This window comes from Lagopus muta, chromosome 2 (genome assembly GCF_023343835.1).
Source record: "Lagopus muta isolate bLagMut1 chromosome 2, bLagMut1 primary, whole genome shotgun sequence".
Classification (NCBI taxonomy): Eukaryota; Metazoa; Chordata; class Aves; order Galliformes; family Phasianidae; genus Lagopus; species Lagopus muta.
In genome coordinates, this window is record NC_064434.1 from 51715041 (window position 1) to 51742153 (window position 27113).

The window sequence follows — 27113 nt, forward strand, 5'->3', positions numbered from 1 at the left end:
TAACACAATAGTAACAGTGATCATAGGAAAAGGGACTCTGTATCAGCTTTTAATTCCTTTGGCCAATCTTACTCTAATAGGCATTTAAATAAGTATTACATTTTACAGTATCATCTCACATTCGTGTATTACTATCTTTTATACAATTTGACCCTACAAGTCTTTACCCATCTCACATAAAATTTGAAGGAAGATTTTTTGATCTGACATAGGGAGTAACTATATTCTCCCCCGCAAGACCAGCTAGCTACACAGATTTACCAGCTGAATTGAGAGGGGAGCACTTGATTCTTCCTCTTACCAGTTTGACTTTCATATGACCTAATGAACAGTAACAGTAATCATATTCCACAGACCTACTCCCAAAATTTGTAAAATACTTCATCAAGTGATGCTGGCTCTGTACATAACCAATAATTGTCACCAAATAAATAGTAGCTTTCCTCACTTTTTTATAGATACTCAAAGGCTGTCAATCAGCTGACTTCCAAGAACAATAACATGAATCTAAACTGTAAACAGAGACTAGGACTTGTAACATTCTCAAATACAGTAAAATTGGTGAGATAGAGTCCATCCCATTCCCATAAATTTCTGTTGTATTCAATTCCTCTAAAATTTCTTACAGTGAAATTCCAACACCCACTTCTAAAACTGACTAATATTCATCTCTAACTCTTAACGTGTGGCATGAGAAATTAAGTCATGGCACATATTGCCTTCCCGTCTTCTCCTGCCTTCTGTGGCTCAGAATTTACAAACGGCCTTGGAAAATTGTCAGAAAATTTATGAGACTCAGCACAAAATCTATTCACCTACACCTTACTAAGGAGGTGGTGCTGGAATGAATATAATGCTATTCTACTCCATCATCCAAATGAAATTTTTCAGGCAGAAAACTCTGGTAGAATTTCACAGGGCTGCTTGTATGGTCCCACTTGGAGAATAGCCAGCCTTCGAAAAGACAGCTTTTAAATCAGAGGTTTTGAACACGATTTTATATGTAACCTTCTTAATGTACTGTTTGACTCTCTTAACATTCACAGCATTTTATACTGGGTTTCTTTTCTGTGAGTTAGAGAAGAAACTCTGTTTTATGCATGGTTAAACCTTCTATTTGAATATACTGTATTTTCTTTGAATGTTAATTTCTGCTTGTGGCAGGTCTTTGAATTCTCACAAGTAGTGTTACTGCTGCATAGTTTGATATTCAGAGTAACTGTTCAAGATAATCTGGTCTGCATCTTTGTTATGTGGCACTCAAAAACTTTTAATTAAAAATGGGAATGACGTCTGAATGAGTTCAATAAGGTAACATCAGGATAACATCAAATAACATCAAATGAAATTGGTGCTCCATCCAGCTCTGGCAAAATGTCAGCCTACCACCTGAGAAAAGTGTTCTTTGAGAAACTATGTGAGATTTTCTGATAAATATTTTCTTTCAGATTGGTCTGCCTTGCATTATAATCATCAGCCCACAAAGACCATTCTGTCTCTATCAGTTTTGTTCTGCTGTTGCTCTGCTAAAATGATAATCACTGTCTAATTAAGAAAATTTTTAGAAGTCTGAAAGTTAATTAATAAATTCAAGTTCAGAGAGAGGAGATTCATAACCCCTTTTAGCTTAATTACTTAAAAAAAAAAAAAAAAAAAGAAGACTCAGCTGATTTTATGTGTTGAAAACCTTAGGACATGCTTTTGTAGGGATCAAGGAGATGAGCTATATACCTTGTTCCAGCAAACATCACACACAGTTTGGCATACTGCTGGCCTCTTTTGGGAAAGGTTTTTCTCTAGGTCATAAATCGAAGATACTGATTGGAAGCAAACCCTACAATTCTTCCTTCTCTGCTTCTTCCAAAGAGCTTTTTTGGAAGTCTTGTTTCTGGGAGATAAAGTCATGCCAAGAATTCACCAGAGTTTGAATACATCTAAGCTGCTGTTTTCAGAACTCTAAATTACAGCTTTTTAGTGTAAAGCTACTAAAAAGAAAAATTGTATTTGATAAGGAACTGGAAATATGATTCCCTCAATTATGCTCTGAAGTGTCAGGCATCACCAAGGTAACAAGGGGCTACATTTGTCCCATGGAGAAGAGTTTAACAAGCTCTGCTTGTGGAAAGGGAGATGGCCTGCACCACCAGCCTCCCGGATCATGCTCATTCTCAAGGAGGATGGGAATAAGGTGATGCTGAGATGAAATGTGCTGCCACCACCTCACTTTGTTCTACAAACCCAGCACCTGTTCTTGCCCTTGTATGCATCCCTAGCTACAGTATAACAGAAGCTACAAGTTGGGTCTAGAGAGGGGGCTTCCAGACCTTAAAGCTTTGTGATATTGTAATTTTAGCCCTTGTATGGACAAAAAAAATTAGATGCCACCATTCTCCATGTAAGTCATTGCTGCAGAAATTTCATTGACCTATACTGAAAGAGCTTTGTGATCCCTCTTAAAAGGTGGAAAGAAATACAGCTTCAAGCTAGCCTCTAGTCAGATCTGGAATGTAAAATGTTATAGAAGTTAAGCTCAAAAATTGTCACAGGTAGCTCTGCATGTAAATGCAATATCATGTAAACAGGTGAACATCTGCTTACACAGTCTGCTTCCAAATAATGCAGAAAAATAGCTTGAACTCATGTTACTAAATGTTTTTTAAATTATGCAACTCATAAATACTTATATATATTTTTAATCAATTAAGCAAACCAGCACATCATATCTTGCCATATAACAGTGAAAATGCTAGTTGGAAATTCCAATATATTATATAGAGTTATATATAAAAGATATACATTATTTTGATGAGTCACACATATTGAAAAAAAAAAACCAAAACCCAACAATCTTTCCTTTTCCACTCTCCAGGACTTTCAAATCAGTCCACTGATAACTAGTACTTTGCTAGGAATCTACAAGGAAAACAGAGTTTGATGAATTGTCTTCTGCTAGTAGGGATTGATACTAAAATTAATCACAGAATCATGAAATTGCAGGGGTCAGAAGGGACCCAAAGAGACTGAGGACTTAAAGTTCACAATGACTACTTTGAAAACAGCAATGTCTATGAATTTATAACCAATCATGAAACAGTTGACCTTAAAAGATTCAGAAGGATCAAGTGAAAAAAGTGCTGAATCTGTTTGCCACGCTAACCATGAAACCCTGGACACCTGCAGATGAATAGAGCCTAAGTAGGAACAATGCTGAGAAGACAATGTTCCAGCAACACACTCTACACCCTGCTGTCCATAGGTCACATTAAAGAACAGATTTGTGCCTTCAATATATTTCTGCTGCATCTGCCACTAACACATCCTACTCATGCATGTGCTTTGTAGACACTTCATTATAATACCGCAAAGACAGGATTTAGGTATATCAAATGAAGATGTGTGGTGCATCTTGAAATTTACAGATTGTACAGCTTTTGGTTTGTAAGCTGTTACACTAATGCAAGAGATGGCAGTTTATGTAGACACAACTAAGCTAGCTTTAAGTGAGCTGATTAAGAATGCAGCAATATTCTCAGGACACAAAAACCTCAAGGTGAAAGCAAATGTCAACCATGATGGTGTATTTTACACAAGGGTATAATGTAGAATTACACTTTGCTGTTTTAACCAGGACAAGACATCAGGCAAAAAAAGTGAGCTAAGACTTCTGAAATGGCCCCTTTCAAAAGCATGCTGGAACAGGACAGATGAGCAAAACTCCTTGGTGTGTTTTAGCAGTACTGCTAAAGAGATGGGAGACTCGTGATTGTGGCACACCACTAAGTCCTGGCAGAGACGCACTTTTGTTTGGAAGCCTCATTTCCAAAACGTACACAAGTAATATTAAACTGCAGTTAGGTCTCTGCAATGGAAATCTGATTCTTCTGTGAAGGAATTAGAGTCTATTTATTAGTCTATCTGACATCTTAAAATCCACGAGACAGACAATTTTCACCCCTTCCCTCCTATTCTATCCTACCTTACCTTCAAAACAAATGAGAATAAATCTTTAGGAAAAATCAAGATCAATAAGAACCAGAACATATTTTGCAACTCTGGTATTATTTTTTCACTCTTTGGAGTCCGCTCTGATTTTAAATTCAAAATTGCAACCAATAGCAAAAAACATTAATTTGTGCCAGAATGCAGCCATAGGGTTTCCTTGGGAATAGAAAATGCTTGCTTCAAAGCAGCAGGTCTCATTCCATAACAGATGCATGTTTGAAATGCTGGAGAAATTTGAAGAAAAATGTATTAGGTACTTCTCTTGTATCAAATTCAGGTTAATTTTCTGTCTTGGCAAAAAAAAATCAGTTTTTAGAACAAGAATTCCATGAGCCACTTGATGTAATTCTTTCAGTAGACAATACTGAAGAGAGCTAAATACTCACACAAATTCTGTAAAGTATCAAAATGACACAATGGAGTCTAAAATGGCATCTCCTCCTGATTGTCTGGGAAAGGATACTGATAAAGAAGGTTCCCTGATACTGATCCACTTGTTTGCAGCCATTTAATAATCACATGTTGGATGGACTGCTATCATTACTTCAGGTCACTGCGATTACTTCCTGTGAAAAATTAAGGCAATGTCACAGTTTCATGGCTTTTCATCAGCATTCCAAATCATAACATTGTGCAGTGCATTGAGAATTAAAGAGCTAACTTTGCAGTTCTGTGGATTGTCTATATACTTCATGAGTTCTGGTCTCTTGGTCTCAAAAGAGAAGAATGAACTACAACCCCCAAAAAACTTCATTTTTCCATTTCCGTTTTCCATTTGAAGGGAAAGATAAAACAGACTGGGAGTCATAAGACTTCTCTTTTTGCTCCCTGGCCACTTCTCCTACAGCAATAGTAAGGACTTCAGTTTCAGAAACTCTCTCTTCTGCATTCTATTTAATAGCTTCAATTTCAATCATATTGTATTATATTGTATTACCTCACACTGCGCTATTATATTCAGTAAAGTTTTTTTCCATTAGCTTGTTGCTGCTGTTTTCTTGTCTAGGCCCATATTCCTACCTTTTCCCTTCCCCCACCCCTTCCTGGGGCACATATCCATGGGTCCTTCCACTCTCTCATCATGGAAACCAAGCCTAACCGTGACAGCTACTAAGGAGGAACAGAATTAGGATGGTTCCTTCATCCTTTCAAAAAAAAAAAATGCATCTGACTCCTGACCAACATAAATGGTGCCTGGAGAGAAAAAAGGCCTTTCCAAGAAAATAATTTTCTAATTTTTGCTTTGTGGGTGTGTCCCACTTTTTTTTCCAAAACAACATAGATTAAAGTTGATACAGTGCTAAATTACTATTTAATAGCAACTATCCATTAATAATATTCCAGATTTTTATTGTCACAACTGCCAGCCTTCAAGATTTTTTTCCTGTAAAATGTGGTACATTTTCCAAAGAACATTAAAGGTAATTATAAGCATCCAGAAATAATAATAATGAAGACATTTTCTTTCACATTCATTCTATTCTTCCACCTAGAAAATTTCTTTGCAGCTTTTTTAGTCATATAACACTTTTCTGATATGACTCAATGTCCATAGTAGTCCACTAGGATAACTAGGAACATCATAGGATGCTATGGAATGCAATGCCCATGTCAGAGAACTGACTTCTCTTTAAAATCTTCCCATTTGAAGAGCACTCACTCTCAGAAAGTCACACTGCTAAAAACTCTAGAGAGGTTCTTCTGAACTCCTTACTACTAATAGGTGTTAAAACAACTGGAGGCCTACAAATGCAAGGGAAAGGCAAATATCCTTTTCCAAACCAACAGGATGTTATGCTGCTGCACATCACAGTGCAGTGGGATGCAAGTACTGTCTCAACCATTACTCTAATTATGCAGTTGTCCCCAAATCTACTTATCCAAATGCATCTGAAAGCTCTTTTGCCAGCAGTTTAAGCTGAGCCACCTGATTTTGCACCAAAATATTCAAGAGGCAGTGCTTATACATGCTTGTCTACCAGCTCTGATGTGGGGGCAACAACATTTAGCAGATTGAAAGCTTTGACTTCTTCAGCTGTATCAACCATTTGCAAAACAAACATGAAACCAAGCCTTTAAACCCTGTTTAAGAAGCCACAAGCCTGTTTATAGGCTTGTTTACTGCATTTGACATCTAGAAATGGAGCCATAAGCACAGTGAAAGCATTCAGATAATGCAATGATGACTATGAAAAAACACTGATGTTCCTAGCTCTAGGTTGATTGCCATTGAGTAGCAAGTTCAGATCAGGACTTGTAATGACATTAAAAGCATTTTGTACTGTGCCATTGCCTCTCTTTTCACAGTTGCATCTCCCTATATTACTAACATTTCAAAGAAACTTTCAAGCTGGAGGAAGAGGTGGCAGTTGGACATACTGGAGGAAGAACACGTGCTCTTGAAAGAACATAACATAAAAAAGTGTTTTGCCACTTTCTGAATCTCTGGCTTTATTTTTTCACATAAGTCTTGTTGCCTTCAAACCTTCAACTCTAATCAATTTCTCTTTTCTGAAAGAAATGAGACATTTTGTCATTTCCATTATTCAAGAAAATACGCAACACTGAGATGGGAGAACCAGATGTAATAAAAAGCCTTGATGATTGAAGTCAGACAAATTTTTCATATCTGGTGCTACACTGCTTCATAAAAAGTAAGGAGTTATTTTTTAATTGCACAAAGCTTACTCTGGCAGAAGGCAGGCTGTATGAAAAATCATACTATATTGTGCAGTATGCAGAACTAAAAGATATCAGTTTGAAAGTGGATTTGTGGTCCCCTTGGCTGCGTGTTTGGTGGGTAGTGGAGCATTTAGTTGTTTTTATCCAGAGGATGAAATTAGCTGCTCTGTATCGGATATGCCTTGGGCTGTTGCTTTCCCAGCTAGCTTCTCTGGGAAAATACAACCGTAACAAAGAAAAAAGAATATATCTCGCAAAAGCTTCAAATCCACAAGGAAGTCAAAATAAATGAAGCCAACTATAACACACAAATATTGTATTATGATTTATGTAATGGGTTGCCGGCAAAGAAGATTACTAGCATTTATGCTTTAAATCTGGTTTTAAGGGTTTTCAGACATTTGTGATCTGATTAAAATGTGACTGATTTGGAGGAGAAAATCACCTTAAACTAAAGGCGTGCCAAGAACTCTCGGAGATAAGGTGGCAAAAATATCTACATTGAGGCACTTAGTTTTGTGAAAAATGAGCAAAAACAAATTTGTATCTTAAAATAAATGTTGAAATTGAATTAAACTAGGATTGGCATGAAAACAATGTGATCTGGTATTCAGAGACAGAGGCTAAGACACACCTATACATAGGCTCATGTAAATTGTCCCTTAGGCATAATGTGACCTGCAATTCAAAACACACAGCCCACTCCAGTGTGAGCTCCTATTTATAAGCAGGCATTCCTGACCATCCATGGTACATACAGCCTTCTTTTATTGAAAGAAGTGAAAAATGGCTTTACTCAGTGACTTGATATGACTATAATGAGTGACTCACTACAGCAGTTTTTCCCTAAATACGAAGCAGTGTTATCTATCAGTTTTCTTAGAGACAACTGGCCAAAATTTTTAAGCTTGTATAGAGGAAGTCACCTTGTCACTCAGGCATCACCAACACAAGAGATGATTTTCAAACAGCTTGAGAAAGTCTAAAGAATCAACTCTTATATTCATATTTTAAATACCCACATTTGAAAAGTAACAGAGAAAGATGCACCTGGGGAAACATTCGCCAACCAACGATGCAATGATACTATCTACAAACAACATTTCTTCTTGTCTATGTTGTAATAACTAGACTAATAAGTATTACATTAAAATACAGTGCTATTCTTTATGATTATGTCTCTGTTTACAAAATATCTGAAAAGTAAAATTAAATGTAACAGTGTTTGCATACCTCAAGAGTTCAAGAAATAAGAAGTAATAAAATATTTAAGAATTCAACATTAAACAACTTGGGGGGACTACATCAAATTTCCTAACAAGAAAAATACAAAAACAGTTTTTGATCACTAGAGCACTTCAGAAATGTTTAAAGAACAGTTATTTTCAACAGGACAAATTGAGAAGAAAAAGGAAGAAATGAAAATGTATGTTTTGATCTAAATTAATATATAATGCTACATTGTTTTTGCTGCAAAAACAGTTCAAATAGTCAAATAGTAGAAAATCTATAGTATTTAAGCAAAGTTTACTAATTTGGAAGTAAATGCATTTACCATTACAGTGCTCAGAAAAGAAATAGTAATCATTCATTTCTGTAGATTCAGGTAAAAATTTTACTCAGTGTATCTGATAAAGATAAATGAGACATTCAGTGCTCCCAAACTTGAACCAGAATAGGCATATTTGCACTTAGCTTCAAGTGACCTTCTAGGGGAAAATAATTCTAACTTCTTTCACTTACAAAGACTTGGGCAAAAACTGCTTTGAGAGAGGCCTGGAGAAAGGGGGGAATGGATCCTGTTGTACATCTTCAGCTGTCTCATAAGAGGATGAACACGGACCTAACAATGAGAGACTTGCAGGTGCTTTGATAGATGCACTGCAAAAGAATTAGAGGCAACAGACTTAACAAGGAAAAATCCCAAGCAGATAGCATAAAAAAACAAAAAACAACATGACACACTGAGGATGGTCAAACACAGTGAAAGGGGTCCACAAAGGCTGTGGAATCCCTGTTCTTAGTAGACATTCAAAGCTTGAATTGACAAGGCCCCAAGCAACTTGATGAAACTTAAAAGTTGGATTGATAACTTAAAGTTGGATTCACAAGCTAAATCTGCTTTCAGCAGAGATTGGATTGGAAGACCTCCAACCTGAATTATTTCAAGACTCCTAACTTATACATTAATACACAATCTGAGACTCTGTTTTTCTTATTGTCTAAGTAGTCATTATTACTTTGTTTTCATAAATAAATATGCAAAGCAGTATTTCCCTGAAATGCAGAGAGGGCAGTTTTATTTTTGTATTTCTCCCAGTTTCATTATTTCACTTAGACTCACTTTTGAGGCTTTTCAATGCTCTCACAATTTAAAAAGCAGTCATCTAAGGTTCAATGAGAGCACACACTTCTTAAAGTTGACTGTAGCTTTATGCATCTGGCCCCAAGTACTTAACAAAACACTCATGTTCCAGCTTTGTAAAAGATTCTCAGTGGCCACTGATGGCCTACAGGGATGAATACTGCTCTCACATATCCTAGCTCTACATTCAAAGAAGTGCAGAAAGCCAATGGAGAAGAGAAAATGACTGAACTAGTTTTTGCTTTTCAGAACATCTTGATCAGCTGAGGTTTCATTAACTGGAGAACAGGATAAAAAGCATCCTTTTAGGCTGCTGATAATACATATCAGCCAAAAAAATTTACTGCCTGCAGCACTTGATTACTTTTGTCCCTGGAATGCTGTCCTCATTTCCTTGTGGACCTCTCCTTAGGGGCTTCCCAGGGATGGAAAAACCCTGCCTTAAGAAAGAGTGGGGAGATGAAAGAGTGGTGATTCAGGGTTTAACAGCAGAAAGACAGCTTGTGGCTAAAGGAGCTGCCCTAGGTCTGACAAGAGAGTTAAAATGCAGAGACATGATACATTTAATGACAAAGGAAATCAGAAAGAAAAAGAAAAAATGTCTGGAAAACAGATATGTGGAATGAGGAAAAGAAAATGAACAAAAGAACTAGTCTATAAGAAAAAAACACACACACACAAAAAATCAATAAACCCAGCTGTAAAAAGGAAAACATCAAAATAAAGCATGCTGATATGTAAAAGGAAAAAGAGTAACAATTAATACAGGAAATGTTACAAATTCTTTGGAGTGATAAAAATAACTGTTTTTTGATTAAATCAATGATTTTTAATTGTGTGTGTCAATTTAAATTGTACTTAATTTGTATTCTCTTACTACATGAATCTGAGAGAAAGTAGGTGCCAATGAAAACAGAAGCAAAACTAATTGTGAGATCTCAGTGAGGAAAAGAACAGACTTCTTTCTTTCCTGCTGTCAAACGGTACAATCCCAGACCTGTTAAAAATGCTAAATTTGTGGACTCCAAAACAGTTATTCTCTGTGCTGGTTATCAGTGAGAACTCAAGATGCTACCATACATGCTCCCATAACACAAAGTTACCACATAACTCCACATAAATTGTATTTTTTTGAGATAGGCAGAACAAGAACATAAATAGCACTTCAAATCATGGTTGAAATGCACTGTAAGATCTATGTGTAGTGATTTGCAGACCAACCTCTGTCTGGTATTTATTACCTGTGGTCACAGCTACTAATTCCTCAACTTGAGTTTTTTTGGAAATATATGCTCCTTTCTTTTTCTTAGCAGTTCAAAACAAAACTGCTTTTAACCTTAGTGCTTTTCATAGTGCTTTGTAAACCTGTGTTACTTTCTTTTTTCCTAAGCATAAAGAAGTTATTTCTCAAAATATTAATCACTGACCAAATTGAACTGTCTGAGTAGTCTACATTTTAATTTTTTTTTTTTTTTATTGCATGCATTCTAAGCACAGAAAAATTTGTTCATTTGCTCTAAGTATGAACAGTTTTTTTTTTTTAATTCAAAGTGTTCCGATTTGCCTTAGTTATCTTGTGCATTTGTCTACTCTCTTGAGATCTGGGAAATCAAACATTTACACATACATATTACTTACTAAGCGCCATCCTTCAAGTAAAATCTGTGTGGCTATGCCAGTGTGGAAAAAAGGAGGAATGGTTCAACCACTCTTAAAAGAAACCAAACTAATAAAAGGAATATCTCATATCTCTGTATTCTTCTTCATCACATGTAGTGAATAAAGATGCCAAATTAAACACTTTCAGTTCACATAAAAGCAATACCTACTGCAAAACTGCTTGATAATTTGTTAGATGTATTGGCTATATGCTCTCAACAGAATCATGCAGAAAAAAATGTCTTATTTTCATTTATTTACAGCAGAATGTACTTATAGTAATAAAAAATACTGTATTAAAATTTCACAGACATTGCAAGTGATTATTAAATATGTTCGATCACCAGAAGATTTTTATGTTTCAATTTTCTACCTGTTAACTGAGAGCTTGTAAAACCTTTTCCAAGAAAGTAAAATACATGAAATGTTTTACTGCATTGCAACACGCTAACTAAATTTCACTCTTACTCAGCTCAATGACTTAACATTTACTTAGGGAACCTGAGTTCAAAATAGGATTCATTCCACTGAACTGTCTTAATGCCAGTCTTAAATTTTGGCAAAGTTAAAAGCACCAGTGATTTTTAAGAAACTTTAATTACAATTGCTGACTGAAAATTCAGTGACAGCAACAGCCAAATACAAACTCTATTTTTTCAGGAGCCAAATTTTCCTAGTTTTTTTTTCTTTTAATAGAGGCATATATCCTCAGAAAATTTCCATTGGAAGTCAAGACTGGTGTAAGAATGATTAAAACAGTTTTATGTGTTTTTCCAAGTCTCTGCATGTGAGATGTGAGAGGAGGCCTGCCAGGAGCAAAGCAGGCCTTCATAAGTTGCCCTAGGGCTGAGCAGCCTCCCTGTAAGCACAAGCCTGAAAAAGCTGTTATCTACTGTAATCCTATGATACGCTTGTTCTTGATACTACATCATTAAAAGCAAATGTCCTTCTCCCCAAGTAATGCCACCACTAACAACTGACCAGAGGCTCATGCTCAGTGCCAGGCACAGATCTCTCCTGTGTTTGACCCATGAAATGCTCTATCAGTGAAACAGAACACAGCTTCAATTTCACTGCTGTTTTTAAGAAACAAAAGAGAAAAAGAAAATTCCAGATGAGCTGGGAGTGAATTAGGTTCAGACAAGGGCTACCCCCTCCTTTGAAGACAGGGCTCCTTGTACACAAGCGGTCATTCCAGCCAAGATGAAATGCATAGAAATGGTTTTGAAATCACTGCTAACATTAAAACAAGCACTGAAGATGCTATGTTTTGGATGTATGGACACATGACTAAAGCAATGTTGATAGCACACTGATGTTTTAATCATGGCTGAGCAGTGCTTGCACAGGATCAAGCCTGTTCCCAGCAAGGACACTAGGAATGGGCCAGAGGTGGGGAGGAGACACAGCCAGGACAGCTGACCTAAACCAACCAAAGGGATATCACTTGTTATATGAAGTAGAGCCTGGCAACAAAACCTACGACTTCCAGCTTCCTCAAGTAACTGTAGCTTAGAGACCAGCTGGGCATCAGGTTGCCTTTGGGAGGTGGGGATTGACTGTCTCTGCATCACTTTTTTGTTTTTAATGTTTTCCTTCACTTACTAAATCGTTCTGTACCAGTTCAAAAGTTTTCCTGCTTTTGCTCATTTGATCATCTGGCAGGGAAATGAGCAAGCAGCTCTGTTGCTGCCTAGGGTCAGCTCACCACAGAAAAGCAGACAGATGAAAGAAATGAGCAACTATGAAAATAATTTCAAATTTTTGAAAAGCATCAAAGCAATACAACTTATGCCACTGACTATTCATACTCAGGTTGGTCATCTAAAAATAAAAAGTCATCTCTTCTCTAATTAACAAAAAGCTATTTATTACTGCTCTGTTCAGTCGGTTACTACACTATAACTCACATGCCGGCTTCTTCTTGCTGAATCTTTAGAAGACTTTTCAGGTATTAAATTGAGACAGAGCACTCCTATTTAACAGCTGAAAAAACTGGAACAGAAATAAACAAGCCCGAGGTAACAAGGTCCTTACTCTTGAGCTAAAAATATTAGCAAATAAAGGTAGTGTTTAGTTTAACCTACACTTCTCCAATATGCCCACTGTTTCCCCTCCAGACCAATACATACATACTCTGCCACTTTTACACCAAGGTAATCTAAGTTCATACCAGGCTACTAACCTAAAAAAAGCAACCTAGATTTATTGGCAGTTCTTCACACTTTTCTTTTTGCTACACCCAATCTTCCACCTCCTTTTCTCCCTTGATTTTTTTTTTTTTAACACAGTATTTCAATCAGCTTAAGATTAAATGACTTGAATGACAGACTTGAAAGGTAAAGCACTCCAGTGTGCCACTACTTTTTTTTCTAGAGCAACAGAGGATGAATGAAAAGGGAATAAATGACACAGTAGTCCTTTTCATACCCCCTTCTTTTTCCAAGAGCATGCTTTTTTATTCCCCTTGCTTTCAATTCAATCCATTCACAAAGGATTAGCATAACACATCTTTTTATGCTTGTAAGGGTTACAGTTGTAATCGCTTCACCTCATCACTTTACTTAGAAAACCTGTCTCCAGAGGAGTAATTCGATTACTCATGACAATCCAACTTCTGCCTAACCAAATAGAAATTCATTATAATGCTGAGGTTGTGCATCAGTTTACTCGGACTGGATGGGAAAATAAAACCCAGCAATATGAATAGTTGGTGTGAAAGGAAGAAAGCTATTGTTGCCTAACAAAAGACTAGCAACAAAAGACAGAAACGCTAGCAGAAATTCTTAGTCCCACAGGCACAGTAGCCTCCAAACTAGTAATGACCTGTATCTTTTAAGGGCCTTGGTTTTCAAACGGGCACAGAAAGATAGGAGCATCAGATTGCTTCCAATTGACTAGTCTTTTCCAGGTACTTGGCAAGCATGTATAAAAATCTGAGACAAAGCATTAGAACAGACTGAGGAATCAGATAGGAACAACTTCCGTTGGGTGAAAATACCTGAATATGCACACATCCTGATCCTTGCAGGGGCTTCTCTTGCCTTCTGCTTCTGCAGTTCTAAAATGTGCATGATGCAATCTGACTACATACTGCTTAGCAGTAAAACTAGCACCATCCTTAGCAACTGGCAGTTGATAAGGACATACGAAGAAAAAAAAAAAAAAGAAAAAAAAAAAGAGGACAACTGGCATCTCCAAGTGACTTCCATTTGTCCATATGCCCACAAGCATGAATCTAAGAAAAGCTCATGCTGATTGTGGCACAGAAGGATAGCACTTGGGGGAGAAGCACAGATGCCAGGATCATGCCTTCTATTTAGAAGTAGAAAATTTCATTTATTTTATATTATTTCTTTAAAATGATTTAAGATGCCTAGACAGAATGGGCTAAGTTCTCCAAGGCAACATGTGTTATGCCAAAGGTTTAGGAGTATTAGGGTCCAGTTGACAAATCTTTAGCTGTTAGACTGGCTTAGGTCTGTTTTCAGCTTTCAGAGCCCATAACTATCTTCTCGATTGCTGTTTCTACAGATATATGAGGATTTCAGCACAACATATGGGTAGTATTAAGGGCTTTAAGGATTTATAAATCTGTATAATCATGATAAAAACATATAAAGTCTGAAATATAGTTGGGGTTAAAATTCAGTACTACTTGTGGTCAAGATGAACGTTGACACGTCATATTTGCATTAAGAAAAACAAAAATAAGCATCCCATTGGCAGTGACGAAACCACTGCAGTAGTAACTGCGAAGTAACTGCAGACTTACTCATTGGAAAGTAAATCACTGTATTTACTTTAGTCTGATTTCTTTTTAATCTGGATATTTTTTACTTAAACTTAAATACTCTACTCTCTTGCATTCTCTTAGGCACTTAACCTTTATTGTGATATGTGTGTACTTTATGGTGACTGGAAATCAATAATCATTCCTTTTTGTCTTGAAAAACTTAGAATATCCCTAAGACAGCATCTTTTTAAAATACCACCCATGGGAATTTACTAATAATCACATTGGTAAAAACAGGAGAATCTAGGTATGTGGAATAAAGGACAGACATTAAAAAGAAATAAAGTCCTCAGAGCATAAAAAGAACAGTTGCTTATTATTTGCAAATTCCTGTTCAACATATTCAACAACTGCAATAACTATGCTTACTCTATAAGGACAACGTATTGGCATTTTTTTCCCTTTACTCTTTAGTTAAAACAAAACAAGACAAAACAAAAACAAACAAACAAACAAAAACCACCCAGAAGGGAGTAACTCTCCAACAACAATCTTACACTCTGATCCTAGTGAGATGTCCAGGTCCAAGGGAAAAGTCTACAGCTAGATAGTGAGCTGAAATAGTCCCAAGCGTTCAGCCTCATATTCAAACATATCTGAAGAAACAGACTGATTCTTTCAGATACAGGAGCATACGTTCTCTTTTGCTTCCCATGCTTTTAATTTGCTATTGTTGAAAATTAAGTTAGAATGTTAATTTCTATAGGAGCATGCTGTTAAAAGAAATTTTGCTTACAGAAGAGGATATTTGACACATTGTGCAGAGAAGTTAAGAAGAACAATGCTGTGTGTCAATGGAAACAGAATGTTTCTGTTTAATACATAACTCTCAACAAAAAAAAAAAGTTGAAATATATCCTATTAAATGAAACACTAATAATAACAAAATACGTTCACAAAGAACACAGCCCTTTTGGAAGACACAGTGAAAAAGCCTCAGTACAAACATGAGAGCATCGATTCATATTTCATCTGCCTTAATCCAAAATACAAATTTTCAAGGATGTTTAACCAAGTTAAAAAAATCATAGAATCACAGAATTGCTTGGGTTGGAAGGGACAGCAAGAATCATCAAGTTCTAACTGCACTGCCACAGGCAGGGCCACCAACCTGGTACTTGACCAGGCTGCCCAGGGCCCCATCCAACCTCATCTTGAACACCTCCAGGGATGGAGCACCCACATACTCTATGGCAAGATTCATAGTCCAGTGTCTTAATAAGTTTTACACCAGGATAAGGAATGGTAACCCTTTCCTTCGGATGTTTAAAAGGAAGAATTAAGGAAGATGAATAAATGAACATAAGTACCTGCATAAACACTGCGGTTCAGTGACTTCAAGTAGAATGAAAACTAGCTGACAATCTTTCTAAATTTTGAAATAACACCAAATAGTAAGACATTCAGGATTAAATCTTTAAAAATTACCACAAGTGAGTAACATCAAACAACCGTGAGTAAACGCCTTTGCACCTCAAGAAAATTACGACAGCTTGTTAAATTACCAGTTCTAATAAAATTTGTTAGAAAACTCTAGGGAATGCAGCAGAGGAGATTCAAAACAGGTAAGACAGTCCTAATTTAGCACAATGTGCAAAAACATATTAAGAATTAATCTGAGGTTTGCTCGATTGTGTGTTTTCTACTACAATAGGTCAATGAAACAGGAAAACATTTTAGATAATCTTGACGGTATAAATAAAAATTAGGGATCACATTAAAACAGTGCCTGTACTTGTGCAAATAACTGCTTTCCATATGTTGAGGCAATTTTAGTGTCAATTATGCTAACTGTAGAATTCACTTTCCTGCTCTCATATAGAAAAAGTTGTCCTTTCACTTTTGTTAAAAACATACTCATAGTAGTAAAAGCTCCTTCAACAGTTCCTCCAGGCCCTCAATGATCTGCTTGTCCTGTCATTGCCTAATGATTCAAACACTAAGATGCACAAACAGAAAACATTTTAAAAATGCATCCTCATATCAGATTTAAAAAAATATATAATTTACATCTTCCGTATGTGGTCCTTTTAAATGATAGAGTCAGAAATACAATAGCACCAGCAATGCAAAGGCTGTGATTACAATGCTTTTTTTCCCATCAAAACATAAGGATTTGGCTTTATTATCACAGAAAGTGATTCGCTTTCATGATACTGCAGAGTGTAAAGATGTAATCTCTTTCTCACCATATTCACTTATGCCACACAGCACCATTTTGATTTTATTTGCATGATACGATGGTGTAAGTATGTATTCTCTGTCAGAGCACAAAATGTTCAGATGTAATTTCACACACTATGATACTGCTGACAAATAAGTGAGCATTTGCCTTAAACCTGCCCATTTACCACCTCGTTATGCTACCTCCGAGGTTTCCCTTCATTTTAACTGCCCATAGAAAATGGCTTTGGGCAAGTTGTTGCCCAACATGAGAATTAGCTGGGTCTGGAATAACTAGACCTACCATAATCTAGCTTCAGCATCAACAATCTGAAAGCAATTTAAGAGCACAGCATCCGAGGTAACATTCTGCAGTTTTATGGTAGCAAGGGCCTGAAAGCAGTGCACTGGAAATGGTCTGGATGCTTGATGTGGAGACTATAACTGGTCTGAGCTTTGTGGCCATACAAAGAGTGGCAACAACTAGCGCCTAATAGATGTTTACTTTTGTTTGAAGCCAAATGTCTCTCATTTCAGTCATGCTGCTTTAATGTCTTAAATACTTCACAGGCTTTTGCTACTCCCTGCATGATTTTGCTCTCAACTGTGCTGTTTTTAAAAAGTATGCTGCTGAAGTAGCAGAGCTGTTCACACAAATTTCTGTAGTGTACTCTCAGTGTAGACTAGTGCCTAAGGATATTTTCCATCACAGCAAGGTTAGAGCAGAATCTTTTTTTTCTCTATGCTAATGGCCTGACCAAATCACTTGGCAGAAGGGGTGGAATAGTCAATAATATGTTGTCTACTTTCATATATGTGAATAAACAATATTCAGTCATCAGCAAAGAGCAAGTAACAAATGTCAGCAGATATGTGGCCTTTGATTTAATGTTCAGGTTAAATATTCTGTCGTCTGTATGGTACTGAATGTGGATACCTTTCCTGTTGACTCAACAAATATTAATCAGAAGTGGTGAAGGACGCAATCTGTTTTGCGACTTTGACAGTGAAGGGCTATGGAAGTCCACTGTGATCAAGAATCCTTTTATCACCACATCACTGTGAAACACAAAAAATATTCAAAGTCCTTCCCAGACTGCTGAATTTGCACAAAAGCCCCTAGGTGCTTCCAAACCACTTACACTTTGTATTTACCTGGCTACAAAAAACCACAATACCTGTAGCTGCTCTCTGCTCTGATGGGCAGAAACCAAACTGTTTCTACAAAGATTTTCCCTCCTGCAAAGTCCATCTGCATATCCTTCTGGTCAGGATTTTTCTAGAAATAGCCTAGTTATCATGCAGCTGCCCATCAGAGTGGAAAGCAGTTCATGCTCCTGAACTCAAGAGCAATCATCTTCTTACACAGCTGACAAAGCTGACTTAATCTCCGTATTTGAGTAATTTGGCAGCAGTTCCAATCAACCATACCGAGCTGCACTGCAACACATTTGACAGTCTTTAGGAAGTACTACTACTCTTGGTGATGCTGCACCTTGTTTCTAGGTGGCTAACTGTAGAACTTCATTTAGCACTCTGTCAGAGATGACAAGCAAATAGTTTAATAAATTGTTGTGATGTTCCTCCCAACAATGTCGAATTACATTTCATTTAGTTAAACGTGTTTGAATAGATAAAGAGAAACATAGTGATAACCGATTTTAGGGCCATAAATGGCTTTCATAAATATCAGTGACCACACTTCTAATCCAGATGTTGCTGGAGTTCTATCCTCTTTTGTAATGAAAAGACCTGCTTGTACTTCCTGTCCAGATGCACTGTAAGCAGCTTTACTGCTCAAAAGTATTTTGTCTCGTATAGGTGTACAAGCAAAATGGGCCAGTGAAACAAGTTCTATCAAAATATGACAGTTCACCCTCTCTAACCACTTGCAAAATTATGTCCAAATTCACTTAAGCATGACAAAAAGATAGAAACATAAGAAGAGACAAGTAAGAAATGATGAAAGAACAGAAAAAAGGGAAGATTAAAAAAAACACTGCAGCCCTGGCAAATAGTTATTTTAAAGGGTCATTTTAATGGTATATGTATTATAAGAGAAATCAAAGATTTTCTACTGAAGTTAGGATTTTAATAATTTTTGTAGGAACAGTAAATTTCTACATATTCTTCAACAATGGATGCAAAACATCGACTGCTCTCAATATGATTAATAATGAAGCAATATTCACTATAGCTAGAGACCAAAGAAACCAGGAAATCACTAAAAAGCATATATACTTAGATGCTCCTCTTTCACTTAGAGCAGCAAATGATATACCAACCATTTTCTAATATTTGAATGTTAACTAGAAACAGCTGAGGTCTTACATTTGAAATGCTTACACTTTGGTTCCTCCAAGGTTTCTAAGGATTCAATCTGCTTATAGCAACCACACAAAGTAATTTATTAAGCATCTATGACAAAAGCAATAATGCAACATCTTGAAATCATGGAAAGCTAATATTTATTATACCTTTGGGCTCAGGATTCTCTCATGATGATTATTGGTTGATGATTAATGAGACCACATTAGTCTATTTCCTCTTACAAAGTTACTAATTAAAAATCAAAATGTTCAAAGACTAAATTAATACAGGAATTTTTGCATGCATTAAATAAAATTCCCTACGCAATGTATCTTAAAAAAAAAAAAAAAAAAAAGGTATCTAGGAAAGCTGTTAGATTTATTCATTGTATTTATTCTACTTTTATCTCACCAAAAGTTGTCAACAGCTCTTTCAAAACATAGGAATAGAACCAAAGTCTTGAATACTTAGGAAAGGGGACAGAAACTAAGAATTACTTCTGTTCATAATTGTTCTCAGAAGTAGAATATATGGCTTAGCTTTAGGTCAGGGACAAACTAATGAAGCTGATTATACACAAATATAATTGTATTATAGGTTTTGTATCTGGAAACCTGAAGGTGCCCCTCAGTTAACTGCTAAAACTGTTTCCATTTTTGAAAACTTCATCAAGCAAGTAAAAATCTCTTTGTGAGACAAAAATTCTGGAAAGGATAACCAAATTTTAAACACACTGAGTTTCTACTATGAATGAGTGAAAGGAAGGATGTGACTTTGGTAACATCTGCATTATTTCCTAGATTTAGATTGTCATTAAGGTCTCCAGAACTTATTAAGTTGGTACAGCCAAAAGTTATTTTACAGGCATTGATCCAAATATACAAACAGCACAGACAGGAGCTTCATTTCATATACATTTAACATCTGATCATCTTCTCTCATTTGAGCATTAATCAGTAAAACATACATATATAAACATTCCACTACAGGAGGTCATTTAACTTTCACAAATTTCCCTGAGAGCAGAAACATCATCAGGAACAATTTCAAGAAAATAATTATGGTCTAGACAGACTTATGACTTCTGAAGACTTAATCCAAAGCACATTAATGTCAGCAAAAAACTTCCATTGACATCAATGGTCTTTGGATCAATCCCCAACTGCTATGGAAATTAATTCAGAGCAATAATGAGGGTGAACTAAACGCACACTTGTAGTTGAAATGTTACCACCCAGACCTTTTTATTTCTCAAATCAGATTAAAAAGTAATTTTCTGCTATTTCACAATTACTTCCAGATGCGCATCTTCTCAAATAGCATTTTCATCCATCTGTATGAACCAAATGTGCTGAGAGATGGAGACTTTCTATGCTGCCTGAACTAGCAATACAAATGCAAACCAAAAGGGAAAAGAATTTTGGAGGTGATGAAGTTCATGTTTTAAATGCAGAGTGATAAAACTTGGTCTACATTTATCACTCCTAAATACTTTGGAATAGAGCCAATTCCACCACTTCTTTACTACTACAGTAGATTTCTTCTAATTATTTTCTTTTCTCTAGTCTTCAAAACAAATTAATTCATGTAAATCAGTGTTAGCCTCAAAGCTGGCAGCCTAAAAACTGTCAGAAATGTCAACTTCATATTTCCTCTGCTTAATAACAGTTCTGCTGACCCTTAGTCCTCTTAAATGTCTGCTTACGTGCTAAATAATTTGAAGCATCACTGTTTTATGACCATGTTAATCTAGTTTCATTCTGTTAGCAGTTGATAAAATTTTAGATTGTAAAATCCAATGTAATGCACTGGTGGAAACCCATTCAAATTTTTACACGTTCAAACTCAGCTCTAAAATATACCGATCAGTCTTCAACATGATGTGTTACTCTCAAGTGCCTGTCATGGAAATGGTGCATCTTGCATTCATTCCTACAGCAGCAGTTTGGTCAGACAGGTCCAGTTACCATATATTCATAGTGGGATGAGCATACAAGTTGAACTCTGCCTAACCAAATTGGATTCAGTAAGTTTGAGAACTTTATATTGGAAATTAAATGCACTGCCTTTTAGCTGAGCAATGCAACATTCCTCATCTCTTAATAAACGTCTGACTTATTACTTTAATCTCTATTATTTGCTACCTTAATCTCTATTTGCTAAAAGTATTCAAGTTCATTTTCTGGGCCATCCTTGTAATGGAAATAGTGATTTAGATATGTTACACCCAACATCTGCGCAACAAGGAGTCATTTTTAGCATAGTTTCCTTAAGAATCAAAGCTTTCATTCTCTCTCACCACATCTATTAATTTAAGATTCTCTTGGTGAATTCAGTCCAATCTGCAAAAGGGCAAAAGTCACAAAACCATCAAATTCTTAGAAGCTTTGTGAAAACAGGTGCCCAGATATAGAGGAAATCCCATATTATACTAAATCAGGAAATGCTCTGGAGAAAACTTTTCAAATTGTTGCTGTTTCAGTATTTTCTTCCAAGAAAATTAACTCAGTGTTTTAATACTCCAGACACTAGTAAGCATTTCAACTTATTCTAAAAATATTTTTTCAAGGCATGCCAAAAGCAGCAAAATATTTTAGTAATGACTTGGCAACATCTTTCAGACAAACTCACACTTCAGTACATTTTGTTATCAGAAGTGTATAAGATCAATGCACCTGCAATACACAGATGGAAAAAGTATGAGAACTTCAGTTTAAATGCACTGACTTTCATCAGTTTGACACCAGTAAATAAACTATTTAATCAGTTTACAGAGGTAGGAGGTAAATCTTGGGAATGATATGTGCAAAACCCTTTATGCATTAAAAGGGTTTGAACAAATTTTTGAGAAGTACATTTTAATTTTCAGTTTCTCAGAAAAACACTTTGTTACAACCAACTCATTAAAGCCATAAGCTTTTAATTGGAACAAGTATTAAATTGAAAGAAGCAATAGAAAAGATGGTGCTGACGTGCAACAGCAGTACTTTAAATGCCTGCCTGCTTATATTTAAATTTGCTTTTACAGTGCTTATCAATATGCAATTAGAAAGAGACAGTGTAAGCACTGCTGGGCCTTTGAAGAGTAGTGCACTTCAGCATTTGTTAGGTCCTCTCTTGTTCATGCTACTGGAGTCTTTCAAACAACTCTCATGTTGTTTCAATCAAGCAACCAGAATGAATAGCTACATAAATACAGTCAAAGCAAAAGATAACAATAAGCAGAGCGACTAAGTCCTTGTTTGAAGATGAAACTATTTTTGAGTGAGTAGTATGTGATTAACCTGCTGTACGTGAGGTCAATACGATTTATTCTAAGTGCTGAGTAGTCAGTTCAAGCCTTGGGCCATACTTGTTATTAAGCATACAAGCTTTCCTCAAATCAGCCTCCCCTAAGCCTGTCTAACGCCATGATTTACTTATGAAAATTAACTACTGTGTCCTTCATATAAATGAAGGAAAAAATCTCCATTGCCACTGGTTGGAAATAGTTGTTAGCATAATGGATGGTTTAACTAAGTGTTCTTACTAGTCTTCAGCCCACCTATCTGCTGCCTGCAATGCCTCAGCTGCCTAAAAGTAGATCTTGAAAACCATAGAAGGAAGGAAAAAAAAAAAAAAAAAAGGTGCCCTGAATTTGTCTAACTTCTGAGTATTGCACAGCACCCTCTTTGATGCAATACCAAAGAATAAAAAGTGGCAGCCTATTACATTTTAAGAAAAGCAAGTGGTTCAAAATACAGGAATGGTACTGGTTTCGGTTCAGTCATTTAACAAAAACTCCACATTTCATTAAAACGCTATTTTGCTTGGGGGAAAAACCTCTTACCTTTGGTAGCTATTCGAACACACTGAGTTTTGGTTTCCTGTTGAGAAGGGAAAATCAAAGAAAAAAGTCAGAGCAGTTTTCTTTTTCTTGCCTTCCCCATTCCATAAATTAATCCTAGACCTGCCAATCAGCTGAGGACACTGAATCAGGAAGCTCAGGGCTTTGGTCTTAGCAGGGGAGAAGGCTGAGTCATTTTGCATTTACAGAAGAAACAAGATGGATAAAACCTGCCTAGGCATGGAACTGCACTGTTCATGATAATGATGGGGAGAGAAGATGTAGCAAAATTACAAATTATTCAAATAAAATTTAAATCACGCCATGAGAATCCAGTGAGATTACAGTGGAAAAAAGAGGAGAATTGTTGGTCATAATTATTTCATGGCATAGAAATACAGCAATAAGGTACATTTGTTTAGCACTGTGCCCAAACTAAATTGTCTTGCTGTATACAGGCATGCTCAGGCACACCTGAAGCATTCTGTCATATCCTCTCCTTCATGCTTCTGAGGGTGGAATTTGCAGGGAGGCAGCCCAGGTATCTGTTCACATATGACGTACTTGAACTACAACCTATATGTTCTGTCCAGAAAAGACAGTCATTTGACAGGGATATGCAAAGATAATTTTTATGTAGTTTGATTATTACTTTTCTTCCTTCAGAAATTTGGTCAGCAACTGAAGCAATTAAGCAATTAAGTTAAGCACACTTCAGACAACTTCAACAAATAAGAGGCATCCATAAAGGTGTTTTCTGATCCTCTTGAAAAATGTGTGGTAATTTTAAAGGCAAACACACTGAAATAGTGTAAGGTTGAGTGACAGGATGCAGCCATTGCTATATTATATCATACTAAAAGATATTATCATATAATCAGAAAATATCTTAATGACAGCTTCATTTTATGACGTGTGCTTCATGTAGTCCTGCCACCACCAGCACTGCCTCCTCAGTGGATCCCCTGGGCTCTTTTTCCTCCTAAAGATCCAAGAGTAACTTTTGAAAACAGTATGTAAAGAATGAGCCAAGTCATGAGGGGAGGATGCTCCACAAAAACAACTTTTCAATCTAAATGAAAGCTCCATGAAAGCTATCAGCAAATTTTACCTAACTAGTATTGTCACAAGTGACTGGATTTACTGGTTTACCCTTGTTCAAAACATCTAATAACATCACAGTGTAACCCTCATCCCACTCCCAGAGAGCACACTATACTTTCTGTTGACTATCTTGGTGATCCTCCCGGATTACAGTAAAACATCTGTTTAAATATTCTGTAGCCCAGAGGTTGTGTTTCAACCACTAGATCTGCATCCAGGCAGAATGCAGTGCAACTCCAGCTTCTAAAACATCCCTTCAAATCTCTCTAGAAACTGAAATCTGATCCTAAGTTTTAAATCATACCAGAGAAAATCATTTCAGTATTAAACCCTCTCACAAACTGAAGTTTGAGGTTCAGGTAAAATGTATTTTGTTTTTCCTTATCCTCTACTGTCTGTCAAATTGTAAAAACAAAATCTTATTTGTATATTTAATATTTTTTGTTCTTTCTTGCAGTTATTTCTTAGGGTAATTAAATGAATTTCCTCATGATTTAGACTGCTGGAAGCCAACAACAAAGGGAATTACACATAGAAAGTAAGGGACATAGAAATGTGTAACTAGCATTTGCTTTTTATTTTGCATTGTTTGCTTCCTAGAGTTTTACAGATGAAAATCAGAACAGGCGCTTCCATCAGAAAAAGCTTTCAGCTTTCAAACAGCTCTAGTAAACAGTTTCTGCTTTTTCTTCACCCTGACTTGATGCAATTGTTTTCATAAGCAGAGGTAGAAAGCGAAATGTCTTCAAAAGGCACCAAGGCAAAGCCCCTTTGCTAACAATGGTTTATTTGATCACAGCAGAGACCCCAAAGGAAGGGCACGTAGCATGGCTCCTGCTACCTTCCTGCTCCTGGTGAGCACCAGCTGCTGTCAATATTGCTATCAAGCAGCCCCTTTCTGGGTTACCTGGATACTTCTTGTGGAGAGTCTTACAGCAAGTCCTCCAGTTTTCTAAACTAAAGACTGAAAATCTAAATTTTTAATTATTTGAGGTTTCTGTGCCTACCACTTTTACCTTTACTTTCCTTTGCAAGAGAAAAACAATTCAGGAGCAAGAGCATGTTGCCTGCAGAGCCATGGTGTTCCTCCCACCTGGAGTGCACTGTGATGTTTAACTTCCTGCCGCTTTTTTCTCTTTCATATGCACAGAGCCAGCCACAGTGCTCAGCAACAGGGCTAAAAAGGAAGCACTGGGGAGGTAATGAAGGTGAGTGACAGCCACACTTTGAATGCTGCACAGCAGTTGAACATTCCTGAAGCAGACTTTGCCATAAAGGCTCTCAGAAACACACCATGGGTATGGAGTTACTTTTACTCAAGCCAATTTTTTTACTTTTTGAGGTTCGAGTGAGACTCTCCATAAGTTTATAACTCTTCATCAGCCTGCTGAGCAGCCTGATTCTGTTTATCCTGCAGTAATAAAAGTTGCAGTTGAGAGAGTTGGGGAAAGAACAGAGGTTGCCATTTACCAAGAAGACAAAGCACTCATAATACTACATTTGGACAATTACTGTTTATAGTATATAAATTTATAGTATATCATATATACTATATACTAGTATATACATATATACAGTATATATATATTAGCATATACATATGGCATATACATATACTATATACTAGTATGTACATTATAAATAAAATGTATATGCATATTACTAATATGCATATTACTAATATTGCTGCTTATATTATTATATCTACTATATTATATAAATTACATAAATATATAGCATACAATATATACCATCAGTATATTATTATGTTACGTATAAAATATATATTACTAATATACAAATTAGTAATATAGTTATTATATATTATTCTAATACATTATACTTGGCATAAATATTAATTTTTATAATAACTTATATTACTAATATGAGAGGTATTAAACTTTCAAGTAGTAACATTTACTATGACACAAGGATGGCGTGAAACGTGAATGGCAGGCTACCATACTGTCATAGCATGGAAACGAAGGGTGCTACTTCCAACAGGCCCAGCTTGGACAGCTCTCATGATAACAGGTACACATCTTTGACGTCCAGGAGCAAGGTGTGGTTGCCACTCACCTTCTCAACACTGCTCATGGCCTGGAAATAGATGTTGTAGCCTTTCCGAGGAGCCAGTGGTGGATTCCAGAAACCCTGGTAGGTCCTGTTGTCACCCACAGTGAAAGGGGCAGGCTCTGGCAGGTTTCCAGGGGGCAGCTCAGCAGCAAAGTAATATGGTGATCCCCCACTGAGAGCCGTCTGGTAGGTGATGGGGATTTGGTAGCATTCCATGGCACCTGTCTCTCGCTTCGTTCGGTGCGGGTGCAGCTCCTCAACAACGATCTGGTAGGCACTAGAGAAACAGAGGGAAAATGTGTACTCTTAAAGTAACCTGCTATGGCCAAGTGTCTAGTTTAGTAAAAATGTTTACCTGACTGCTTTGCATAAACCTCAACCAAAAAAAAAAAAAAAAAAGGAAGAGGAAAAAAAAAAAAGACAGTGGATGCATGGATGCAGAGAAGACACAAAGATACAAAGATTAGATAGCAAAGCTGTCTAATTCAGCCTCTGAAAAGTAGCAGCATCTATCCTTCCAGGAACAACAACAATACAAGTATATCTACACAACTCCCTAACAATGATTTTTTTTTCCTTTTGAATAAACACAAGAATTAATCTGACTTTAAACTAGATTAAACTCTTCGTCTGATAACTGGAAACATCTGAAGTTAGCATTTTCCTTTGCAATGATATTAGAGAAAGCTCAGCTTCAAGGCCCAACATAATGACTGCCTCCAGGCTGTGCTTGAAACACCAATTTGCAGTTGTCATATCATTAGAGACAGAATGTGCTGACAGGCTTCTCCACCTCTTGACCTTGCTGTGGCTTCTATCTTGGCTCAGAGCTATGCAGATCTAAAGTACAAGTGACATGCCATAATGCAGGCACAGATGGACAGAAATCTGTCCATTCCACCAAGATAGACTGCCTCATTCCTCTACAGTTGTCAATGATAAAATGTTAGAAACTGCTGAAGCAGATGGCATTCGGCCTATTAAATCACCATCCCAGCCCCCCGGTACCTATCTTGAAATGGTCTGTGGGTTGGTCACTTTTCAAAATCACCTTCTCAAAATAGAACAGGTAATGATAATTCTTCTCTCTCCTTCAGGGGAACTACCTAACTGCAGTATGCTACCAACTC

General features: G+C 36.5%; 1 protein-coding gene across 7 annotated transcripts in view; it reads right to left on the reverse strand.

Moving 5' to 3' along the window:
- The window catches only part of PTPRK (protein tyrosine phosphatase receptor type K), a 392958-nt gene that overhangs the window by 42011 nt on the left and 323834 nt on the right, over positions 1-27113 (reverse strand). For all 7 annotated transcript variants that reach the window (XM_048937155.1, XM_048937158.1, XM_048937157.1 and 4 more), the window contains exons 12-13: positions 25987-26260; positions 22807-22843 (exon numbers count right to left, since the gene is read on the reverse strand). In XM_048937155.1, coding sequence (XP_048793112.1) covers positions 22807-22843; positions 25987-26260 — 311 coding nt within the window. The remainder of the gene's footprint in view (positions 1-22806; positions 22844-25986; positions 26261-27113) is intronic.